The sequence below is a fragment of the Propithecus coquereli genome, unplaced genomic scaffold, assembly GCF_000956105.1.
Source record: "Propithecus coquereli isolate 6110/MARCELLA unplaced genomic scaffold, Pcoq_1.0 Scaffold2, whole genome shotgun sequence".
NCBI lineage: Eukaryota > Metazoa > Chordata > Mammalia > Primates > Indriidae > Propithecus > Propithecus coquereli.
In genome coordinates this window covers 5710969-5732918 of record NW_012144966.1, presented here as the reverse complement: position 1 = coordinate 5732918, position 21950 = coordinate 5710969, and the positions used below count along the sequence as shown (strand labels likewise).

The 21950-nt window shown below is 44.4% G+C and overlaps 1 protein-coding gene across 2 annotated transcripts in view; it reads left to right on the top strand.

Annotated features, from left to right (window-relative positions):
* Positions 1-21950, top strand: part of MATN2 (matrilin 2) — a 133329-nt gene that overhangs the window by 66222 nt on the left and 45157 nt on the right. For both annotated transcript variants that reach the window (XM_012643621.1, XM_012643620.1), the window contains exons 5-6: positions 7384-7506; positions 17394-17516. In XM_012643621.1, the coding sequence (XP_012499075.1) occupies positions 7384-7506; positions 17394-17516 (246 nt within the window). The remainder of the gene's footprint in view (positions 1-7383; positions 7507-17393; positions 17517-21950) is intronic.

Below are 21950 nucleotides of genomic sequence, written 5' to 3'. Positions count from 1 at the left end.
TGCTGGGGGTAAGAAGGAGAGCAGGCACAGCTGGAGCTCGCCTATGACATTGGGCTTGTTTTGTTTTTCCTCTTTTTTTTTTTTTTTCAGCGTAGAAGCATGAGGCCGATGACTCACACTTACTGTTGAAAGTCTTTAAATCCAAACTGCAGTTGTCAAAATAAGATTAGTGCTCTCAGACATGATGAAAGAAAGGGGATGGTCCCTAAAATGCAGGCTTGGGTTTTGCCTGCATTTGTGGAGCCCTAACTCTGAGTGAGCTTTCTGGGGGGAGCAGGCCGAGACCCCATTGTTCCCCAGTTAAGTGAAATAACAGCCCTAATAACACATTTCTCTTTCTCTCTTGCTGTGGTAAATAATTTCTGATTTCTGTACCTCGGGTTAAATATCAGCAGGAGCCATAAAAAGTGGAAAGTGTCTTGTAAAGGTGTTCATTTGCTTTAATTCCAAAGGAGAGACTAAACTGTCGATATTGACTGCATACAGTGTGGCTTGTCTAAAATTCTGAAAAGTCCATAAAAACCCTTTGATTTAGCCTTGGTTGATGTTGGCCACGGCAGCCACAGTCTTTTTCCCATGTTCCCCTTGTCCAGTGTAACCAGATGAAAGTTCTCAAGTTCTCTGGGCTGAGATGCAGGCGCCGGGGGTTCGAGGTCACAAATGAAGGAAGACACTTAAACACAGGGTGCATGGGAGCCTCTGGGAGACACTGTGGATGGATTGAGCACAGCTTTGTTAGCTCTTAGCTAACAAATCCTCACTAATTAGTTTCACCTGGGAAGACTGAGTTACCATTGCTCGTAAAATTCTCCAGGAACTGGAAGAAGCAAGCAGATTTTGCTGTCAGATATGTGCTAATGGTTGCCCTCTGGCAGGGCATAGCTTGAACTTGGCCACATCTTTGGTTATAAGGTTCAAAATTGCCTACTTTGCTGTACCAGACCAATTCGGCATAGAACTCACAAACCAAAACTTAGCCAAAGATACTTAAGAAAAATGTTTGAATCTAATATCCATGTTTCAGGTTTTTATAGGTACCCAATAAAATGAAGCCATCTTTATTAGAATTGTTATGTGGGCAAAATTTGGTGGCAGTTCACCTCTCTCCTGTGCTTAAATAGACCGGTACCACCAAGAGTCCCCCCCCCATCCTCCCCCCATCCTGGGTTTAGGAAAGGAGAAGGAGGTTCACGTTTGTGGAATACCTGCTGTCATCAGATGTTTTGCCCATCTAGATTATCTCATTTAACCCTGCAAATAAGATGTTTCCCCCAGTCGATTATTCACCTTCTCTATGAAACTCAAATCTCATGATAATCCCTTACTTGAAGTGATGCAGGTCCCCCAGCTGGGGCCGAGTCTGGCTCCAAAATCGATATTCTTTTCAGTGGACTTCCTCACCCCTGCCCTTTCTGAAGGGATGGAACTGACACACAGCCCTTCCCCCATGGTAGGCCCCTTTATCCCTCTTTTTTCTTATCACTGCCTTCAGGTCCTTGTACAAAATCATCTTTTCAGTAAAAACACGTTTGATCACACTGTTTAAAACGGAAGGCCTGCTCTCTCGACATTCTTGACTCCTCTTTCCTGCTTATAACATATCACATATTTTTACCTATTTAATTTGTTTTTTGTTGGTCCCCTCTCGGTGATGTGCTGGTAAATGTTTAACAGTCATCTCTCCAGAAAAAAAAGCTCTGATTTGAAGTGTCTGCCAATTTCCATGGTGTAAATACTCCCACCATGGCCGTTTCAAGCTACCAACTTGGCCGCATTGAATGCAGACTTGGGAAGAGAAGCACGTGATCTGTTCTTGTGCGTCAATACAGCTGCCTCCAGCACACTACTGATTCCTCCACTAGGCTATCAGCTCTGTGAGGCTAGGGATTTTTAAATTTGTTTTATTCACTGTTGTTTTCCCAGTGCTTTGAACTATTTCATAGTTAAACAAATTAATTAATTCAATCATTCAAAATTTGTTTTAATTGACTACATGCCAGATATTTGAGCTTGAGTGCTGAGAAAGACAAGCGCAGTGGCTGACCTCATGTGGCAGGGGAAATAGATGTGAAATAATCCATTGTAAATTAAGTATTACATTTTAATAATGGTGAGGACTACAAAGGGAAACTATGAGGGAGGACTTGACCCCTAATGGCAGGTAAGAGTCTGAGAAAGTAGCCTTTAAGGTGAATCCTAAAGGATGTATAAGAGTTAGATGGCTGCAAAGGAGGCAAGGAAGGGGTGTGAGCATTCTAGGTAGAAGGAATGGCATGTGCAAAGGTCCTGAGGCATGAAGAAGCTTGATTTGAAAAATGGAGAGGAAAGTATAGATGGAGCAGAGAAAACAAGATGGGCCATTGGAAAAGACTGGAGAGGTGAAGGGGTGGATTGTGCAGCACCATGACCACACAGTAGAGATTTGGGACTTCATCCTGGAGCAGTGGGAAGCCATTAAGGGTTTTAAGCAGAGGAGAAGCAGGAGCTGATTACTCTGATTGCAGGAGAACCCTGGGCTGGGATGGATACAAGAAGACCAGTTAGGAGGCTGCCATGGTTGTCCAGTTGAGAGATGATGGTGGCTCCATGTTGGCTGGGGAGGTGAAGAAAAGTGGGTCAGTGAGATCTGGGGATTGATTGCATCTGAAGGGTGCAGGAAAGGGAGGAGCCCCATGACTTCCAAGTTTCCTCTGCCATCCTTGACCTCAAGGTAAAAATTAGCTAATCTAAAATCTTCTTTGCTAAGGGGAAGTTAAAGAATAATTTAGTTCCTTCCCAGCTGTCCCACTTCTGCCCAGTGACATTCATTCATTGAGACAGTGCTCTAGGCTGGCTGAGAAGGGAGGCGCCAAGTCAAATCAACGGATGGCCACTAAGCCCCGGCTGTGTGAATGCATGGTATTATACAGGCTCCACGAGGAAGACCAAGACTCGTGTCCCTGTCCCTCACAGAGCTTACAGCCTAGGTAGGAGAGATGAGTTAGGAGCACCTGACAACCCTGTCTGTGTGACGTGGGCATGGGTCATTTGTCCATTCAAGTATTTGTTGTATTTGTTGAACAACTGCACTGTGCCAAGCACTGTGCCAGGTAGTGGGATGCAGCAGATAGCAAGGCACCCGGGTTCCCTAACTGCCATGGCAGTTTCTCTGGTGTCTGCAGCCGGGGGCTGGCTCTCAGATGTCGTTGTACTCTGAGCCCTTTTCTGGTATGGGAATTCCTATTGCTGGGGAGAGGGGAAGCACAGAGACTTGGAGAGAGTTTTGTTTCCATCCCACTCATCTTCCCAGGACCTCGTTTCTGATGGAAGAAGGTATTTTTAGGATGTTAGGAACATCCCTGTTGGGAGGCAGAGCATATGGGCTTTTGTCATCCTTCATTCAGCAAATGAACGCTTATGGAGACAAACTACACATGCCGGACACTGCAATAGGCTCTGAGTCAGACCAACTCGTGCGCTAACGGGGCAGACGGACGTGTGATCAAGTGTTCCCAATATCATGGGATAAAGGCGTGCATGCTAGAGTGAGCTGTGTCCCCATGCAGTGAAGCACAGCCAACTTGGAGAAGGCGTCCCCAGGGGTGTGGCACGTCGCTGGGGCTGTGAGCCATAAGTGGGGGTCACCAGGTGGGGAAGGCGGAAGGCTGTACCGGGGGTAAAGTAACGGGAGCTCTGAACCCAATGCTTCTTGCCTTTCAGCAAAATCCTCCCGGCTAAAAGAAGTGCTGTTTTTCAAAAGCAAACAGAATCATCCAAAAACATCTGTATTCGTTTCAAAAGGAAGTGACCACTGCCAGAAAAACAGCAAAGTTGTTTTGTCAGAACCCAGTCTGTATTCATTCTTTTGTCCTTGTTTAATTAGATTAATCCCTCAATGGTTTCCCCTGGGTCGGTACAAATCACTTGTGGCCATAAATCCCCGACATTCTAAAAACAGCACGAAAGGACAGCCCACATGAAGCCAGCTGGCAAGCTCGCTGTTTGTGGGACAGTTCTTCTGGAACGTGAGCAGCAATCCCGCTAGGTCCTACCTCGCTTTGCACTCTCGTGGAGGTGTCTGGGGTTCCTCTAGCCACTCGGAGAGGGGAGCAAGGGGAGTAGTCACTTGAGATTAATTAAAAGAGGAAATTGCGCCTTGAGGTCTCGGTTAATAAAGGGGGAGACTGGCTCCTGGGTCTGGGCACCTTCCTCCCGGAGGAGTGTGGGGACTGGCTGTACACCGGGGGCCGCTGTGGAGTTTTAACAAACACCGCTGCCCGAATCCCACCTCAGCCTGTCTGATTTGATCAGGGGGAGGAGAGTACCTTGGCATCAAGATTTTCAAAAGATGCCCAGGTGGTTCTAATGGGAAGCTGAGGTTGGGCACTGTCACTTCTGTAGACGGGTGTCCCGGCCTATCCTGAAAGGAATAAGCATTTCATTGTCTCTATCTACCCTGGAGGCGGAAGTCTTTTGAAAAAAAATATTGTTCCTTCTAGGTCCTGGTTCATTGCTTTTGAAATGCTACCTTCAAAAGAGGTTTTTTTTTTTTTTTAAATATGTTGATTTCCTCCCCATTATTATAAAAGCTCTTGTTGGAAAATTTGAAATCAGACAATTATAAATAGGAGAATAAAATCTCCTGTACTCCCACCACTCCTCGGTAACCATGGTTAGGCAGGGTTCCTGCTGGACCCCTGATGGGGGTGAAGTAGCTTCTTCAGCAGAGATTGGGAGGACCCGGGCGGAGAAGCTCTTGCCTCCCCTGGGGGGCAGCTGGGTCCAGCATGCTGGAGCGTCACTTCCCAGCCATTAGGACTTTGTGCAGGCATGCTGCCCACCCACTGAGGGAGCTTGGCGCCTAGTAAGGGAGACACAGTAAATGTATCGCTGCATAAACGCTGACAGCCGGTGGATGAGGACACAAGCTCGAAGAACACTGAAGGCCCTCAAAGCAAGAGGTTAATTTTCCCATCACCGTGCAGGTAAACCCAGGCTCCTTCAGCCTGAAATTCAGAAAGCTACTGCTATTCCCAAACAAAGCAGTGATTTTCATTTAACTGTGCTAGAAGTCCTTAAAGTTTCTCAGAGCGGAGAGACTCTGTGGCGCTGCCAGATTTATGTCACTACTCGAGTGAAATTGCAAGTCTCCCTTTTTAAGATTTTTCCCTTAGTGGTCCCCATTGCTTCAGAATGCAGTTCAGACTGCTCAGCCTGCCTGCAGAGGGCGCTTTACTGTCTGGGGTCAATGGTCTTCCCCACACTCCTGCTGCTTCCCTTGGAATTTCCAGAGTGGGACTCAGCTGCCATGCCTGTCCTGCCTTCCACACGTTTACTCACACTTCCTTTCTCCATACCTGTGAGCCTCTCCCAAGCCCTGCTTGACTGGCAGTAATCCATCCCGATGCTGGACTCCCATAGTTTCGTCAGCATCTTTTAGCTGTTTCGATCATGTTCTACCTCATATTTTAGTTATTTATGTGGCATTTAATAGCCATTCTGTCCTTTCAGTTCCTCAAATGGGGCAAGTTTGTTCTACCACAGGACCTTTGCATTTGCTCTTCTTTTAGCCAGAAATACTCTTCCTAGACCTTCATGTTACTAACTCCTGAGAGAATATGAGCTGCATGACAACAGGAACCCCTCGTCTGTTCTGTTCACTGCTATGTCCCCAATGCCTGGGACATAGTAAGTGTTCAACATGTGTTTATAGAGTAAATGAATGAATATCCATTCTATGATTCAGATTGTGTCTCTGGCCTAGGCTTACAACTAACTGTAGGTTTTGTCATTCCTTCATTATTCACTATGATTTTTGCATCAGCGGAAGGGTTTTTCTGGTTATTGGTGTTTTCCTTACATCTAAATCCATGGGAAATCTACATTGAAAGTCCCATTCCAGGTTCCCAGCTAGAAATCTAAGATGTAAACATACTGGTAAGAGGTAAAGGAGTTTGTGTCTTTAATTTTATTCATCTACTTTATTGATTTGGGAGTGAAAATACTTCTTTTAGGATTTTAAAACCAGAATCCTTATTTGTGGAATCTTAGGCCTAAGCATTTTTCAATGTGATGATGTAGATTTTATTTTTAAAAATTGTTTAATACATTTAATAGAGATGCTGGATCAAATCAACTTTTATTTTTTATCAATTTGATATTTTAAATTTATCTAAAAGCACAATAAACTATGAAATGCAAAGATCTAGGAGATATTAAGGTGTAGCCACTGGATTCTGGGACTAATCAAGCTTTCTAGGTAATTGAGTTTTTATCATAGCTGTCATAGTGATAGCTTTTAACCAGAGAAAATTCTCTTTAATGTATTCAGTCCCATTAATCATCTCTGGTTTTCTCCAATTTTAATTGTAAAATCACTGGTAGAGCTAGCTGTTTCATAACATCCAAGCTGTTCTCCTTGCTGGGAAATAGTGTCATAGACTGAGTCGGTGATGGATTGAAGATGCCTTTAACCTTTTCATTCTCTGATATATTCTTAGTTCTATGCAGCAGATGCATTCTGTAAGTGCATTCCTACATTGCCTGTGAATAAATAGCCACAGCCCAGCACTTTGTGGACACGTAATAAACATTTGACCAAAATAAGACCACACGTGGCCATACATCCATTGCTTCCTGGTAATCTTCGTTACCTCTACCTAACCTCTTTGGGCTTTTCCATTCTCCTCATTTGTTACTGGGATGAATAAATAGAGCACAAAGAGGATTTTCAAAGATCCTTCTGGTAGGCAAATGGAATGAAGAAAGTATGTCCAAAGGGAACGGTGCCGACTTGGGAATTCAGGGCTATTCTTAGACTTGCTGTGCTTCGGTAGAGTCGCAGGTCCTTTCGCTGGATCCTACTTCGGCTGTCCCATCTGCAAAATGTCAAAGTGCTGAATCATCTCGGTGTAAATCACTGAGACTGTGGTTACAAAGCACTTTAAGTTCCCAAAGGATGGGAGTTTGATGCCAACAAGTGCAAATGCTGCTCATGAAAACTGACAGCTCTCAGGGGCCATTTTCAGAGCACTTTTCATTGACGTGGGGAAATACAAATTGATATTAATTAAACATTATTCAATGTATTTCATAGAGGCAATGAATAATTCCAACTTTGAAAAATATGTTTTTATATATATACAGAAACTCCCCTGGAAAGAAAAACTCACCAAAATGTTAACAGTTGCCTCTGGGTGGTAGGATTACAGGTGGGGGATTATAGGTGGATTTTCTTTTATCTATTTTTCTGTGTTTTCCAAACTTTCTACTATGATCACACATTAATCCTTATGATGCTTTTAAAAGTATTTTGGCAAATGCTACGAAGTGCTCACTGTATGGCCCCGTGCTGAGTGTGCACCTCCCCTGGTGTTGTGTCCTAATGGTGCGACTTTGTCTCAGTCCAGGACCTGTGTGCCATGGAGGACCACGGCTGTGAGCAACTCTGTGTGAACGTGCCGGGCTCCTTCGTCTGCCAGTGCTACAGTGGCTACTCCCTGGCCGAGAATGGGAAGAGGTGTGTGGGTGAGTATCCCCCAGCCTTGCTTAGTGGGGAAGCCAAGTTCAGCACAGTGAGGAGGCAGAGGGAGGTTCAACATGTGCCGCCACAGATCCATTTACTCTGCTTTGGGTTTCAACAAAGTGCTCAGTTCTTTGGTGTAGTTGTTAGGCAGAATTTGAACTTTAAAGATTTCATTTATGGCTGAGGTCAGCGTTTTTTCATTGTGGGTCCTCAGCAAAAGGCATACTTATGATAATCTGTGTAAGTGTCATTGTCTGTTACTGCATCGTTGAGAAGGACTGGGTGGATTTTCTTCGTGTCTGGGATGGCCGGACTTAAATATAGCTTGGGTGTTTTACGTGAAATTCACTTGGTGGTGGGCGGGGTTCATGAGTGGCGCCTCAAAGACATAGGCACCCTTCCTCCATAGTATTGGACCTGCAGCTCAGCAAGACGCCCAAGTGACTGCCCCGCTGGATATAGTAAGACCAGAGAAAATAAACACAAGCCCAGGTAGCTCTCAAGGACAGTGCTTGGAACTGCAGGCACTGACTTGGGGTCAGGTGAGCACTTCCCTCCTGGGAGACTCCACATCGAGTGACCAGGTGAGAGGTAGGAGAGGTGGGTGGCCTCTGATTTCTTCAGTGATGGATAATAGTTCTCCTCAGCACCTGCAGAGCAGCCCAGCAAATCCTAATATGCGTGTGGCACCTCCCTGCTGATCTACAAAGCCCTTTAAACTTGCATGGTGTCATTCATCCTTACACTAACAAACAGTGCCTGGTAAAATAGTAGGTGTTTAATAAACCGAACTGCATACTTATGAGGCAGAAAATCTGGAGGGAAAAGGACTTGACTGACATCAGAACTGGAATCTAGATTTTCTGACTAAATGCTGCATTTTCTGTTCCATATTCCATTGTTTGCAGGGGCCCTGTTATGTCTTGCTTTCCACAAACAACAAATGCTTATTTTTTTGCACATAGAATTTACATTTTTCAGCACATCTTGATCCTTAGCTAAGGATGTAGAAGGAAAAAAACAACAAAACAAAAACTGTGAGTGGTAGCCTATTATTTGCAGGTGAGTGATGGGAGTATTATGGGTTTGTTTTTCCACACTAATGAGGAGGAAGGCCACCCTCATCAGAGGGCCACAAATTCAGTGAATCTCCTGAGCCTTAGGGTTGTTTTTTTTTCTTAATCTGCTGGTGGTGACCATGCTAGAGTGGCAGGGTACCACCTCCACCAACACTAGCAAAAAAGAAATCAACATGTAAACACCAATGATTATTTTTGCTTCATTAATTTTTATTGTGCAAGTAATATACTTTCACTGAGAAATCTTAAGCAGATGTGAAAAATCGCTATTAATAGTGATAGTTGTAGGCTGGGTGAGGTGGCTCATACCTGTAATTCCGGTGCTTTGTGAGGCTGAGGCAAGAGGATCACTTGAGGTCAGGAATTCGAGACCAGCCTGGGCAACATAGTGAGACTCCATCTCTACAAAAAAAAAAAAAAAAAATTAGCTGGATGTAGTGGCAGGTACCTGTCGTCCACCTACTCGGGAGGCTGAGGTAGGAGGATCGCTTGAGCCCAGAAGTTCGAGGCTATAGTGAACTATGATCGCACCACTGCTCTCCAGCCTGGGCGACACAGTGAGATCCCATCTCAAAAAAAAAAAAAAAATCCTCCCACCTCGGCCTCCCAAAGTGCTGGGATTACAGACATGAGCCACCTTGCTCGGCCCAGGTCAATATTAATGTCATGCTCTAGCAAGGTCAAAGGAAACAGAGAAAAAGCCAGAAAGCTGAGTCCCCGATTCACCTCAGCAAGCATTTCAGAACTCTCTGCCAGGCGCTCTGTGAGGTGTGAAGGACGCCAAGATGACCACGAGGGTTTGTAGTGGTAAAAAGGGTGGGGTGTAGGTGACGAGAAAGTGTGGATAGCAGGTCTAAACTATTTATTTAAAGAAATCTGGCAGAAGTTAACCATGTCCAGCTACTGGTGAATCAATGCAGTGACTAGCTTTGGGTTTCAGCCACCCTAGCAGTGGTTCTAGTACTTTGACACATCCCTGCATTATGACTGTGACCTGCCTATACAACATTTCCACGCATTTGAGTAAGTGGAACTTTAACTTGGAGTGCCAGAGTTCCATCTCCCTGACTGCTTGTTTCACTGTTGACTCCTGAGTTTATTTTCACACTCAAGTGAGCAAAGGTGGATTGCTGCCTGGGAGTCTCCTTTTGCTTTTGTGGAGTCCCTGAATCTGTAATCCATCAGCTGCCACCATGGTTCTCTTAACTGCCATCCCAGACTGTATATTTTTGAAAGCCCACTTGTCTAGATCTTTGAGGGTGAATTTTCTGCTGCACTTGCCCACCCGGTATTTACTGACTGCTTTGCATTTTGGGGTAACTTTGGTCCTCTTTGCATCCTATCTGCCCAAGCAGATTGCAAACTCTCGAGGGTAGAGACCACTTGTACTCTTCATCTTTCACAGAACGGACTCATGATACATTTTTCTTTTTTTCTCGAATCATTGACTGAGGTTGAGTGACTGATAACAATCTCAATATTCGTGTTTGTTAAAAAATTTTACCCCCTTGACTGGTTTTTAAATTACAAAATCAATTTTTGCTTATTTAAAAAAAAAGCCAGAGTACAGATGTGTATAAAGTCAAAATCTGAAGGTTGCTTCTCCCCAGTTTCACTTCCTGGAGGTAATCACTGCTAACAGCCTGGCATATCCTTCCTGCCTTTCTTCTAAGACGTCTTACATGTGGTATTTACTTGTCATTACCACCCAGGGGTTGGCACACTGCCCGACAGAGTAATTACCGAATAAATGCTTGCAAAACAAATGAATGGCATGTAGGTACCTCTTAACTCCGAAATTCCACCTTACCTGGTTAGAGAGGCAGTGTGGCAAAAATATAAACTACCTTTATTGAATATTACTAAGTGCTAGGATCCCTTTGAGATATTTGATATATATTGCAACAACCTATGAGATAGATATTAGTGTTATCCACATGTTATAAGTCTCTCAACCACTTTATGTTTCAGTTACTTCATCTGTAAATTGAGGCTAATACCACCTACCTCAAAGGGTTCTTGCAAGGGTTGAATGAGTTAATGTGCATAAAGCACTCAGAGCAGTGCTGTGTAAGTGCTTGTTAATATTACCACTATTATTATAATGTCTACTAGATGGGCAACTGATAAACATTACTTGAATCTTAATTTATATATCCGTTATGAATTTTTGTCTTCTTAGGAATGCTTGAGTTTAATAATATAGGTATACCAAAAGCGTGGTACATTTAAAAAAGCACACCGAGGTCCATACAAACCCAGAATGACGGTATATTGCCTGGGATTTAGCATGGTGTTGCTGCTGCCTTAGGAACTCCTCGCCCACATTCTCCTATATCAATTCCCCTCAGAGAGGAAGGGGTAGTTGATATTTAAGTTGGGGACAAGGGATGGGAGGATGAATTTTATATTGAAAAGTAAGATTTTGAATTAATCGGCTAACTCCTCATGTTTGAGACATGATCCCCACCCCCCAAGATGGTAAGCATTGGATTTCTGCCTGTGCTGGTTTGCTAGGACTGCCACAACAAAACACCACAACTGGGGGGCTTAAATGAAAGACATGTACTTTCTCATTGTTCTGGCAGCTGGAGGTCCAAGATTAAGGTGTCAGCAGGTTTGCTTTCTTCTGGGGTTTCTGTCCTTGGTTTCCAGATGGCCACCTTTTCACTGTGTCCTCACATGGGGTTTCCTGTGTGTGTGTGTGTATGTGTGTGTGTGTGTGTGTGTTCACACACATCCCTGGTGCCTCTTTTGCATTCACATTTCCTCTTCTTATAAGGACACCAATCAGACTGGATTAGGGCCACCCTAGCAGCCTCTTCATCTCCTCTTTAAAGTCCCCATCTCCAAATACAGTCATGTTCTGAGGTTTTAGGGTTAGGGCTTCAACATACGAATTGGAGGGGTAGGGACACAATTTAGCCCATAACACTCTTCTGTTGTTATCAAAATCAGTAAGAAACTTCTTCTGAGTTTTTAAATCCTGTATATAAAAATCCAGTCCTGGCCAGGTTCAGTGGCTCTCGCCTGTAATCCTAGCACTCTGGGAGGCTGAGGCAGGAGGATCGCTTGAGCTCAGGAGTTCAAGACCGGCCTGGGCAAGAGTGAGACTCCATCCCTATTAAATATAGAAAAAAATTAGCTGGGCATGGTGGCATGTGCTTGTAGTCCCAGCTGCTCGGGAGGCTGAAGCAGGAGGATTGGTTGAGCCCAGGAGTTTGAGGTTGCTGTGAGCTAGGCTGACGCCACGGCACTCTAGACTGGGCGACGGAGCAAGACTGTCACAAAAAAAAGAAAGAAAGCAAGAAATCCAGTCGTGCCTTGGAGAGGAGAGGTTTTGTGAGTCTGATTCTATGTGTCTAATATATGCTCAGAAAGTAAATTGGTTCTACCATTTCTCTAAATGACAAATTTGGTTTTTCTTCCTTTCTTATCGACAAACTTTAAAATCCAAATGCTCCTCTTTAAAATATCCCGTTTCTGCTAATGCCACCCCTTGCACACTGATCCCTATTGAGAAAACCTGGGAATATGACCAGATTATAAATCAGAAACTGGTAATCTTGGCTTTTATTACCTTGCACCAAAGTATCATTTATCCTTGGAGACAGCTGACTGATTTCTTACACATTGGGCAGAGACTGAACGTGGCAAGACTGACTTCTGACTCTGAGATCATAGCACTTAGTGACTTGGAAGGCCAAAGAGCTACAGCTAGAGAATTGCTGTTTCCATTTGCAAAGAAAAGTGTAGAAATTTCAGGCAAAACCAACTGAGAACAGATTTTGTTGAAGTAGGTAAGAACTTGGAACAACAAAGGCATCGCTGAGTTATACGCAAAGATCACCTCTATACATCTGCCTCTCAACCTTGGCCTCCCTTTCTTACAGTTTTGCAACAAAGGAAGTTATGCAAAGAACCCAAAACATTTGGCAAAGGATGTCAGAGTTGAATGAATTAGAACTCTCTTGGCCTTAAAAAAAACTTTTAGGTTCACATGCCCGGAACTGGGTTCTTCCGTGTCTAACCACTGCAACGATGGCCATGTCTGCTGTCCCCAGCAGCCCGGCAGTGAGTGAGTGGAAGGCTCTCAAATCAAGATGGGATTTGACACCCGGGGGTTTTATAGACCAGGGGCCCAGGACCCAGAATGCCTGAATCCTGCCTTGCCAGTCACCGCCTCCCCTCATTCCCCAGAGAGCTCTGCACACAAGGAACAAAAACAGTGAGAATCAAGGTCTGGGAGAAGCCCTCTTATTATCCCAGGAAATCGACCTGGGATTGGCCAATTAATGGAAAACATCATTTAAAAGGGGTAATCCTAAAAAAACTACATATTCCCGCCTACCTTAATCATTTTATTTTTATTTAAAACACATACATGTACACTTAATAAAAATTACTTTTAATTACACCTTTAAAAATACTAATTTTAAGTTGAAGAAAAAATAATGATATTTAAAAATCTGTCTTGCACAAACCATACCCATGAAGTGTCATCTATGATTTTTAATTTTGGTTCCTTTAAATTGGAGCAAGGATTTGAGGACTTCCGTAAAGCAGTGTAAGGGCAGATTCCTTGTCCATTTTAATGAAAAATTTCCCAATCTTTGACACTCGTTTCGTCCATGCCTGGTCCTACAGCAGTTTTGGTTAGCAAATTGCCTTAATTCTTTCCAAAGCTTTCAACTTAGTTTTTAATTTTTAAAAACTCAATTTCTTTTAGTGCTTATATCTTATTGGTTTTTGTTACATTGAAATTAATTACAATAACATGTACAAAGGGCATATATAGGTTTGGAACAACAACTTTGACTCTTTTGACAGTGTCTGTCGAATTTTAGCATGCATCAGAATCACCTGCAGGGCTTGTTAAAACACATATTCCTGGGCCCCCGCCCCACAGCATCTGACCAATAGGTCTGGGTTGGGCCTGAGAATTAGCATTACCGACAAGTTCTCAAGCAAGAGTTGATGCAGCTGGTTTACAGACCACGCTTTGAGAACCAGTGCTTTATAAGCATACAACTCAGTCAATGGAAGGAGCATGCAGGTGTTCTAGAGCACACGTGTTCCACCAAGGCTGCTTTATAAGCCTACACCCCAGGCAATGAGAGGCGTGCACAAGTGTTCTAAAACACAGGTGTTCCAAAACACAGGTGTTCCAGAGCATTTAGCATGCTCTGGGCATCGGTCTCACATTGTCAGAGGGAATGAAAGCATTGATTGATCGGGAATTAGTTAAGTGGAGGTCTGTTCAAAGAGCTTCTTCTGTACAGCTTTTTTGAAACACCAGAGCCAACTCTATTCTATAGCATTCTGGAAAAAGGAGAGTTTAGAGTATGTGACTTAGACTCAACGCTTAAGCAAAGCTTCCAACCTCTCTCCAGTCTAAATTACGGGGCCCGCATAATTGTGGGATATCCCTCTGAGGGACAGAGATGGCTGGGCTTAGATATTACACCCCATGGTGTAAGAGAGGGAGTTAAAGAGAGAGGTGGAGTCTGAGTTTCTGTCTTTTAGCTACAGTGACGTGACCACTCATCATTGTAGCAACGTCAGTGTCCTACAACTTGGAAGTCAGATTAACAGCTCCTCTCTTTGAGGGGGATACTGAGAAGAGGCCACAGGTAGGACTGGCTGCCTGATGGCAGACACCTACATCACGGGTTGGGAGATTTTCAAGATGGAGAGTCAGGCCCAGCATGAGGAGGTCGAAGGTGAGGATTGCTGGCTGCTAACGCAGGCCCATGTGCGCCATGGCACAGCCAACTCTGGCGACCCACAGACTGGAGTATGTACCGGGGCTTAGGACTCCTTGATCTCAATGTTCCCAGTGTCACCATAAATTTGTTTAATGACCCATTGGTTCTTGAGAGATGAGAAATTAACTTTTATAAGGATTTGGTACTAGCTCCATATTTATGTTATGACAACTCCAGCAACTGATGGCTAATGTCCTATGACATTCAGACCCTGAAACAACATGAATGCCTTGTCCCCACCATAATGACTAGAGAATTAAGCCCATAAATATTAGGTGCTATTAAAACCCTGTAGGGAGGTGAAGTTACAAACACAATATTTGGACTGAAATTTAATGAAGCTTGGGAGCAAAACATAGGCTGGGAGCGGTGGCTCACGCCTGTAATCCTAGCACTCTGGGAGGCCGAGGCAGGAGGATTGCTTGAGCTTAGGAGTTCGAGACCAGCCTGAGCAAGAGTGAGACCCCATCTCTACTATAAATATAGAAAGAAATTAGCCAAACAACTAAAAATAGAAAAAATTAGCCAGGCACGGTGGCGCATGCCTAAAGTCCCAGCTACCCAGGAGGCTGAGGCAGGAGGATCGCTTGAGCCCAGGAGTTTGAGGTTGCTGTGAGCTAAGCTGATGCCAGGGCACTCACTCTAGCCCCGGCAAGAAAAGTGAGACTCTGTCTCAAAAAAAAAAAAAAAAAAGAAGAAACATAACACAGGTTATTACCTTTTAAGAATCTTTAGCTTTTCCCTTTGCTTCGTTTTAGTACTATGCTAAATATATCATTATCTTCTCCATGCATGGTTTTACTTTTTAAAAATTGTACATGTATATTAATTTTGTAGATTCCATTTCCTTGTTATTATTTACACAATTTTGATATTAATATATCCTAGAACGTTGTAGAGGGAAACATTTTTAAAGAAAAAAATCATCCATAATCCTACTACCTTAACACAACAAGCGTTTTTGTTTCTAATTTCCAGGCTTTGCCCTAGAGCTATATTTTCCCTGGATATAATCACTGTGAATGTACAATTTCAAGACCTACTTTTTTTCACCAAATTTTGTCTTCCTATTTACAATCACGTCATCATAATGATAATGTTAATGACTGCCCAATGCCCGACTGGAGATCCTGGTCTCCTCCCATAAAACCTGCTCCTCTTGTGCCTTTCCCATCTCGGCTAGTGGCAGCTCCTTTCTTTCAGTTGCTTACACCAAAATCCCTGGAGTCAGCCTTAATTCTTCCCTTTTTCTCTTGCCTCACAACTAATCCAACAAGAATCTATCAGCCCCACCTGGGGCATATACCCTGTGTATTAGTTTGCTAGGGCTGCCATAACAAAGTGCCACACGCTAGGTGACTTAAAAAAACAGAAATTTATTTCTCATAGTTCTGGCAGCTAGAAGTCCAAAATGAAGGCACTGGCAGGGCCGTGCTGCCCATGAAACCGGTGGGGAGAATCCTTCCTCGCCCCTTCTTGATTTCTGGCGGTGGCCGTGGAACCTTGGCGTTCCTCCGCTGGTGGCTGCGTCACTCCAGTCTCTGCGTCTGTCTTCACCCGGCTTTCTCCCCGGGTGGCTGTCTTCACATGGCCCTCTCCTCTTGTAAGGACACCATCGTAGTGGACTAGAGCCCACCCTAATGATTGCATCTTAACTTTATTACTTCTGCAAAGACCCTATGTCCAAATAAGGCCACACTCGTAGGTTGCAGGGGTTAGCACTCCAGCATATCTTTTGGGGGGACACAACTCAAGCCATAGCTCCCAGAACACCTCTTCTCCACACCCCCATCCTGGTTTAAGCCTCCATCCTTCCTTACTGGGATTCTTGGAGTGACCCCCTGACTGGTTTCCCACCGTCACATCTGCCCTCTATAGCCTATTCTTAACTCCTCGGCTCAGAACCCACCAATGACCCTCAGCTCGCTCAGAGTAAAAGCAAGGTCCTTGCAGTGGCCCATGGGTCCCTCCTGACTGCACCATTCCTGTGTCCCACCTCTGCCCCTGCTCCAGCCACCCTGGCCTCTTTGCTGATCCTCCAGCACACCAGGCATATCTGTCCCACCTCTTGGCCTTTGTACTTGTCGTTCCTTTTGCCAGGATGCCGTCTCCTGGATGCCCCCACAGCTCGTACTTCGTTCGACACTCTGCCCAACCGCCACCTTCTTGGAGAGGCTGTCCTGACCACCTTGTGACATCCCGCTCTGCCTCTCCCACTCCTCCCCCACAGCCCTATTCCTGTTCCTTGTTCGATTTTTCTCCAGAGCACTCTTTATCTTCTAATAGAATATGCTATTTACTTACATATTTTATTTTTTGTCTGTTCCCTACTCTCACCATCACCACTCAAATATAAGCTCCTTGAAGACTGGAAGTTTTGTCTGTTTTGTTGTTTGCTCTATCCCTGGTACCTAAAACAGGGCCTAGACCATAAAAGGTACTCAGTAAGTATTTGTGGAATTAATGAGAAATCAGCCAGTGCGTTTTCTCATAAGTTACTAATCCATTTATCCTTATTAAATGTTTATCTTATTTTCCAGACTTTTAAAAAATCTTATTAAATAATGCTATTAATAGCTTATTGCATATCATTAATTTCACCCTTTTTTCAGTCATTTCTTTGGGCCACATTTCCAGGGTGAACATTGTCAAATTGCCTTCCATAATGCCACCATTAATATTAATAGCTCTGTGTCCATGCTGCCTTGCCACCATTGGGTTTTATCTCATCTTTATTTCTGCCAGTTTTATAGGTATGTGCCCTGTGATTATTTTGATTTGCATTTCTTTAACTTTTAAATACAATTGTTCATAAGCTCTTTATCTTCTGATACAAATTGCCTGATATAGACTCTTAATTTTTTTTTTTTGGCAGGAATAGGAGAAGGAGGTCTTGAATTCATATTTATTTATCCATATTCTCTTTGGATCAACAATATTAATGCTTAATCACATTTGTTATAAGTATGCTTCCATCCTACCATTCCTTTTACCTCTGTTTGCATTTCTGATTAAACTTTGAATGTGTTTTATTTGCTACAGCTGTGGACTACTGTGCCGCGGAAAACCACGGGTGTGAACATGAGTGTGTAAACGCTGATGGCTCCTACTCTTGCCGGTGCCGTGAAGGATTTGCTCTTAACACAGATGAAAAAACATGCTCAAGTAAGTTACACACACACACACAGAGAAGCATTTGATATGACTGCTACTGGGACTCGAGCCTGGGAAATCTCCCAAGCATGGATTAGCATATGATTATGTCGTGGGGGGTCTGAAACCTCCTGCCCCATCGCTCCTCTGTCAGACCTTTCTTCACTCGTCTTAAAACCGTAGCCCACTCTAGTTCAACATCACCACTCAAGGAGTCTGTTGAAGGTGCCTTTTATCGGCCACCACACGTGGGGGTGTTCTTCCAGCCTCCGCTGAGCCTGCTGGTAACCAGACCACCTTGCTTCCTGCAGACTCAGCCTGCCTGTGGCCCTGGGTATTAACAGGGCTTGAGGAATGTTTTCACTGAAGCTTTGTGGCTTGTGAGCTTCAGCTCTGACTCCACACAAGTACCAGAAAATCGCTGAGCCAGAAAGAATTGAATGTGGTTTCTTCTGTGTTGGGGAGGATAGGTGGATGGCAGTTTGCGGAGAACTGCTCATGTTTTGTTTGAGCTATTTGGCTCTATTCAATTTTAACTATAATAAAAATCAGAAGTAATTTTAGCTCCCCAAATCTGAACATAAAACTCTATAAACTAAAGGTGATCACTAGTTTTGCAAAAGAATTCCAAAAGTGTTCTTTTAAATATGAAGGTCTACCGAAGCCCTTAAGGGATTGTGTGTGGATTATTATCCTCCTATAGGGAGGGTCACATGAGAAAAGCTTGTTTTCAAAGTATTAGGGCCCAGCATTTTTAAAAAGTGAATTTTAATAGCAATTTAGAATAAGAAAGCATCGCTGAAACATACTTCAATGAGAAAATAGGATTTTAATTCATCAAAAGTACAAGTACCTACAACCTTTCCAAAAATGCATCCATTATGTAAAGCAGTGCACACCTGCACAAAACCTTCTTCAACATAAATTTAACTCCTCCTCTTCAATCCCTAAATATTAGCAGCTTATAAACACCAGAGCTGGAGACAGCAGTGCGTATGGAACTGTAAGGGCCACATTAAGTTAAAAACACCCATTTCTGGAGCCCTAACCACGTGCCAATAAAAACGAATATGGCAGGGTCCTTCCCGGAGGAGATGATACCGTGGCAGAGTCTTGAAGGTGGAGCCGTCATTCACCAGGCAAAGAAGGGTGAGACGAGGGTTCCAGGAGAAGGAAAGACGTGCAAAGATATGAACCAGACAGGGTGTTTTAGATCTCCATGCCCAGCGTGTGACTGGCATGCAGTTGTTTGTTTGTTTTGTTTATTGAGAGTGAGTGAATGAATGAGTAGACTGCTGTTCCTCTCCCTTCCCTTCTGAATATTACGAACTAGGAAACAGCAGCCTGGGCTGTGGTCATGGCGGGTGCAGGGATGGGTTGTGGTTGCTGGGCGGGTGAGTCAGTATTCCCCTCAAAGGGGAGGCCCCATGCTCCTGGGGGCTAGCCTGGGTTCAAATCCTGGCCCCACTGCTTTTTCTCTGGGTAATCTTTGGCAAGTTATTTATGCCTCAGTTTCCTCACCTGTAATAGGGGGTGATGATACTGCCAACTTCACAGCATTGTCTTGAAGACTAAATGAGATAATTCATATAAACCATTTAGCAGATTGCCAGGTGCTAAGTTCTTGTAAAGGACGATACTAGCTTCAAAGGCTGTAAAGTAGTATTTATTGATCATATACCACAAGCCTGGGTTAAGTTCAAAGGTGCATGAACAATTCAAGAGTTCCACTGGGAGTTGGTGGGGGACATAAGCCATGGCCACACAGAGCATCTCAGTCACGACGCCAGGCGTTATATGACCGGGGCCACGGTGTGATGCCAACAAGACCCCTGGCAGGAGCTTAGGGAAGGAGACTGGTTAGATCAGAACAGGTGGAGATGCCGCCAGGCTCCTTCCTGCCTCTGCAGAACGCCTTCCCTGGCTGGGGTCCCCTGATTTCCACCCCACCCAGCCCCAGTTCCCAGAGCAGCACTATCTTCCCACACTGTGGCTCAGCCTGTCTTCCATCCCAGAGCCAAGGTCCAGGTTGGTGCAGGCGAGGAGGAGGTCTCAGCCCCGGGATCAGACCGTGCAAGTAGATACTGCAGCGTAGGGGGCCTGGGAGAGGAGGTTTGGCTAGGAGCCAGGGGAGGGACTGATCCAGCTGGGAGGTCTCACCGACTAGGCACGGAGCCCAGCGGTTCAGCTGTCTCTGGGCCCTGTCAGAGTAAGACCGAGGAGTGGGCCGCCCCAACGCGTGGGCAGGGAAGAGTGCTGGGAAATCTGAGGGTTGTGGGCAGGCAGCAGCACCAGGGCGATAAGTTCCCCAGAACAGCCCGCTTCGTACCATGCCGGGGGGCGGGCAGGAGCAGGAAGAGACACTCGGAGAGAAAGGAGACACTCGGAGAACTTGGAGAGCTGTGAGAGTAGGAAATAAGGCAAAAGCCCAGTTGTGAGGACCAAGACACCCTGGAGTGCTCCGGATCTGTGGCAGGGACAAGAACTGAGAAATAGAGACCAGCTAAAAGGAGCAGGAACACAGGATGGAGGCAGAAGCTCAGAAACAAGGTGGCCACCCTGTCAGGAAGTACCAGACCATCCCATCAGCCTCCAGCCAAGTCAGCCTGGCCGCTGCTGTGATGTTGAAAGATTTTAAAAAATGTTTTCCTGCCAGATGCAGTGGCTCATGGCTGTAATCCCAGCACTGTGGGAGCCCAAGGCGGAAGGATTGCTTGAAGCCAGGAGTTCGAATCCAGCCTGGGCAACGTAGTGAGACCCTGCCTCTATAAAAATTTTAAAAATTAGCCACCATATAACAAAAACATTTGTACCCCCTTAATGTTTTGAAACTTAAAAAAAAGCCATTAAAATGTACACAAGCTACCCACTATGTTTTTTAAAAAATCAGTGTTTAAATACTTACATAATAAAGCATCAGTAGCAACAACAATAAAAATTAGCTGGGTGTGGTGGCATGTGCCTGTAGTCCCAGCTACTCAGAAGGCTGAGGCAGGAGGATCGCTTGAGCCCAGGAGTTGGAGGTTGCTGTGAGGTATGAGATATGAAGTATGAGGTCAAACTGAAACCTTTACTCTTGAGCCAAGCCTGAGAAAAAATACTGTCAGATATCCAGGTCCTTTTCACCAGAAAGACATATGGAGGACTTCAGTGTACTAGGTAGGGATTCGTGTCTTTGGTATCAAGGAGACTGTAGGGTTCGTATCAAGGAGACTGTAGGGTTCAAGTCCAGTGCTTAATCATCTAATGCCTGTAATGATGAAAAAAGGCAATTGTGGACACCATATTTTACATGTTGCTGTTTATTATTTTCTGACTTTGAGATCATTATGCTCATTGTTTCTCAGACTCCATTGATAACTTGGTTGACATTTCCATCCTCATTTTTCAAATAAGAATGCTTTGCACAGAGTAAAGCACCAAATGAATATTTGCTGCTTGCATTAAAAGCGAAATACAGAAGGAAATAATTTTATACTGAATCAGCAACAGAAGAACTAGAAAGTATCAGTTGTTTGGCTTCCTGGCAGGAAATAGTTACCTGCTACCTTCCTACGGCCTGTAATATGCCACTTTTGTGAGGCCCTGTGTGCATGAATCAAAGACTCTTGGTTGGAAGAGGCCTTAAAGTTCAATCTAGTTCTTGCCCAACTACCCATCCTACGCTGTCCCCACTGTCCCATTATCCAGCTTTGAACACCGCCGACAGGACACTCACTATAGCCCATGGCAGTTCATTTCATTTTTGTACAGCTCCGATTCTTAGAAAGTGATTTCCCAGACTGAGCTGGTATCTACTTTGCCCTTAAAGACCAACAGAACAAATTGAGCTTCTCGCATTCTTTGTGGTCACTAAGAATGAGTCATATCGGAATAACTATTTCCTTTAGTAGACTAACCAGGCATGGAAAATGTGGTAGCAACTATCTAGACTTTAATAGGCATTTGACCAATTTGCAAAAGAGAGCCCCATGCCTTGTGGACTAAACGGAGAAGTGTGTGCTGAATGAAAGAATGATTGGTTGGGCTTGTAACTGCCTGAATGTCTGTACTCAGAGAATGCTGATTGCTGAACTGAGACTCTCCTAGAAGGCGGTTTTTACACAGCCTGGTGGGAAGAAGCCTTAAGGAGGGCATGAGAGCTGTCTTCCATTCTTAGTGACCCCGTGTTGGTTCTTAGTGCACAATGTTTACACATCTGAACCCTCACAAACACTCCAGTAAGAGTAATACCGATAACCATTTATTCATTCAACAAATATTTGCTGAACATCTACCATATGCCAGATATGGTTGTGGACACTGGGCTTACAGCAATAAATGAAACAGACAAAAAAAAATAAAAATCTAGGCCGGGCACGGTGGCTCACGCCTGTAATCCTAGCACTCTGGGAGGCCGAGGCGGGTGGATCGCTCAAGGTCAGGAGTTCGAGACCAGCCTGAGCA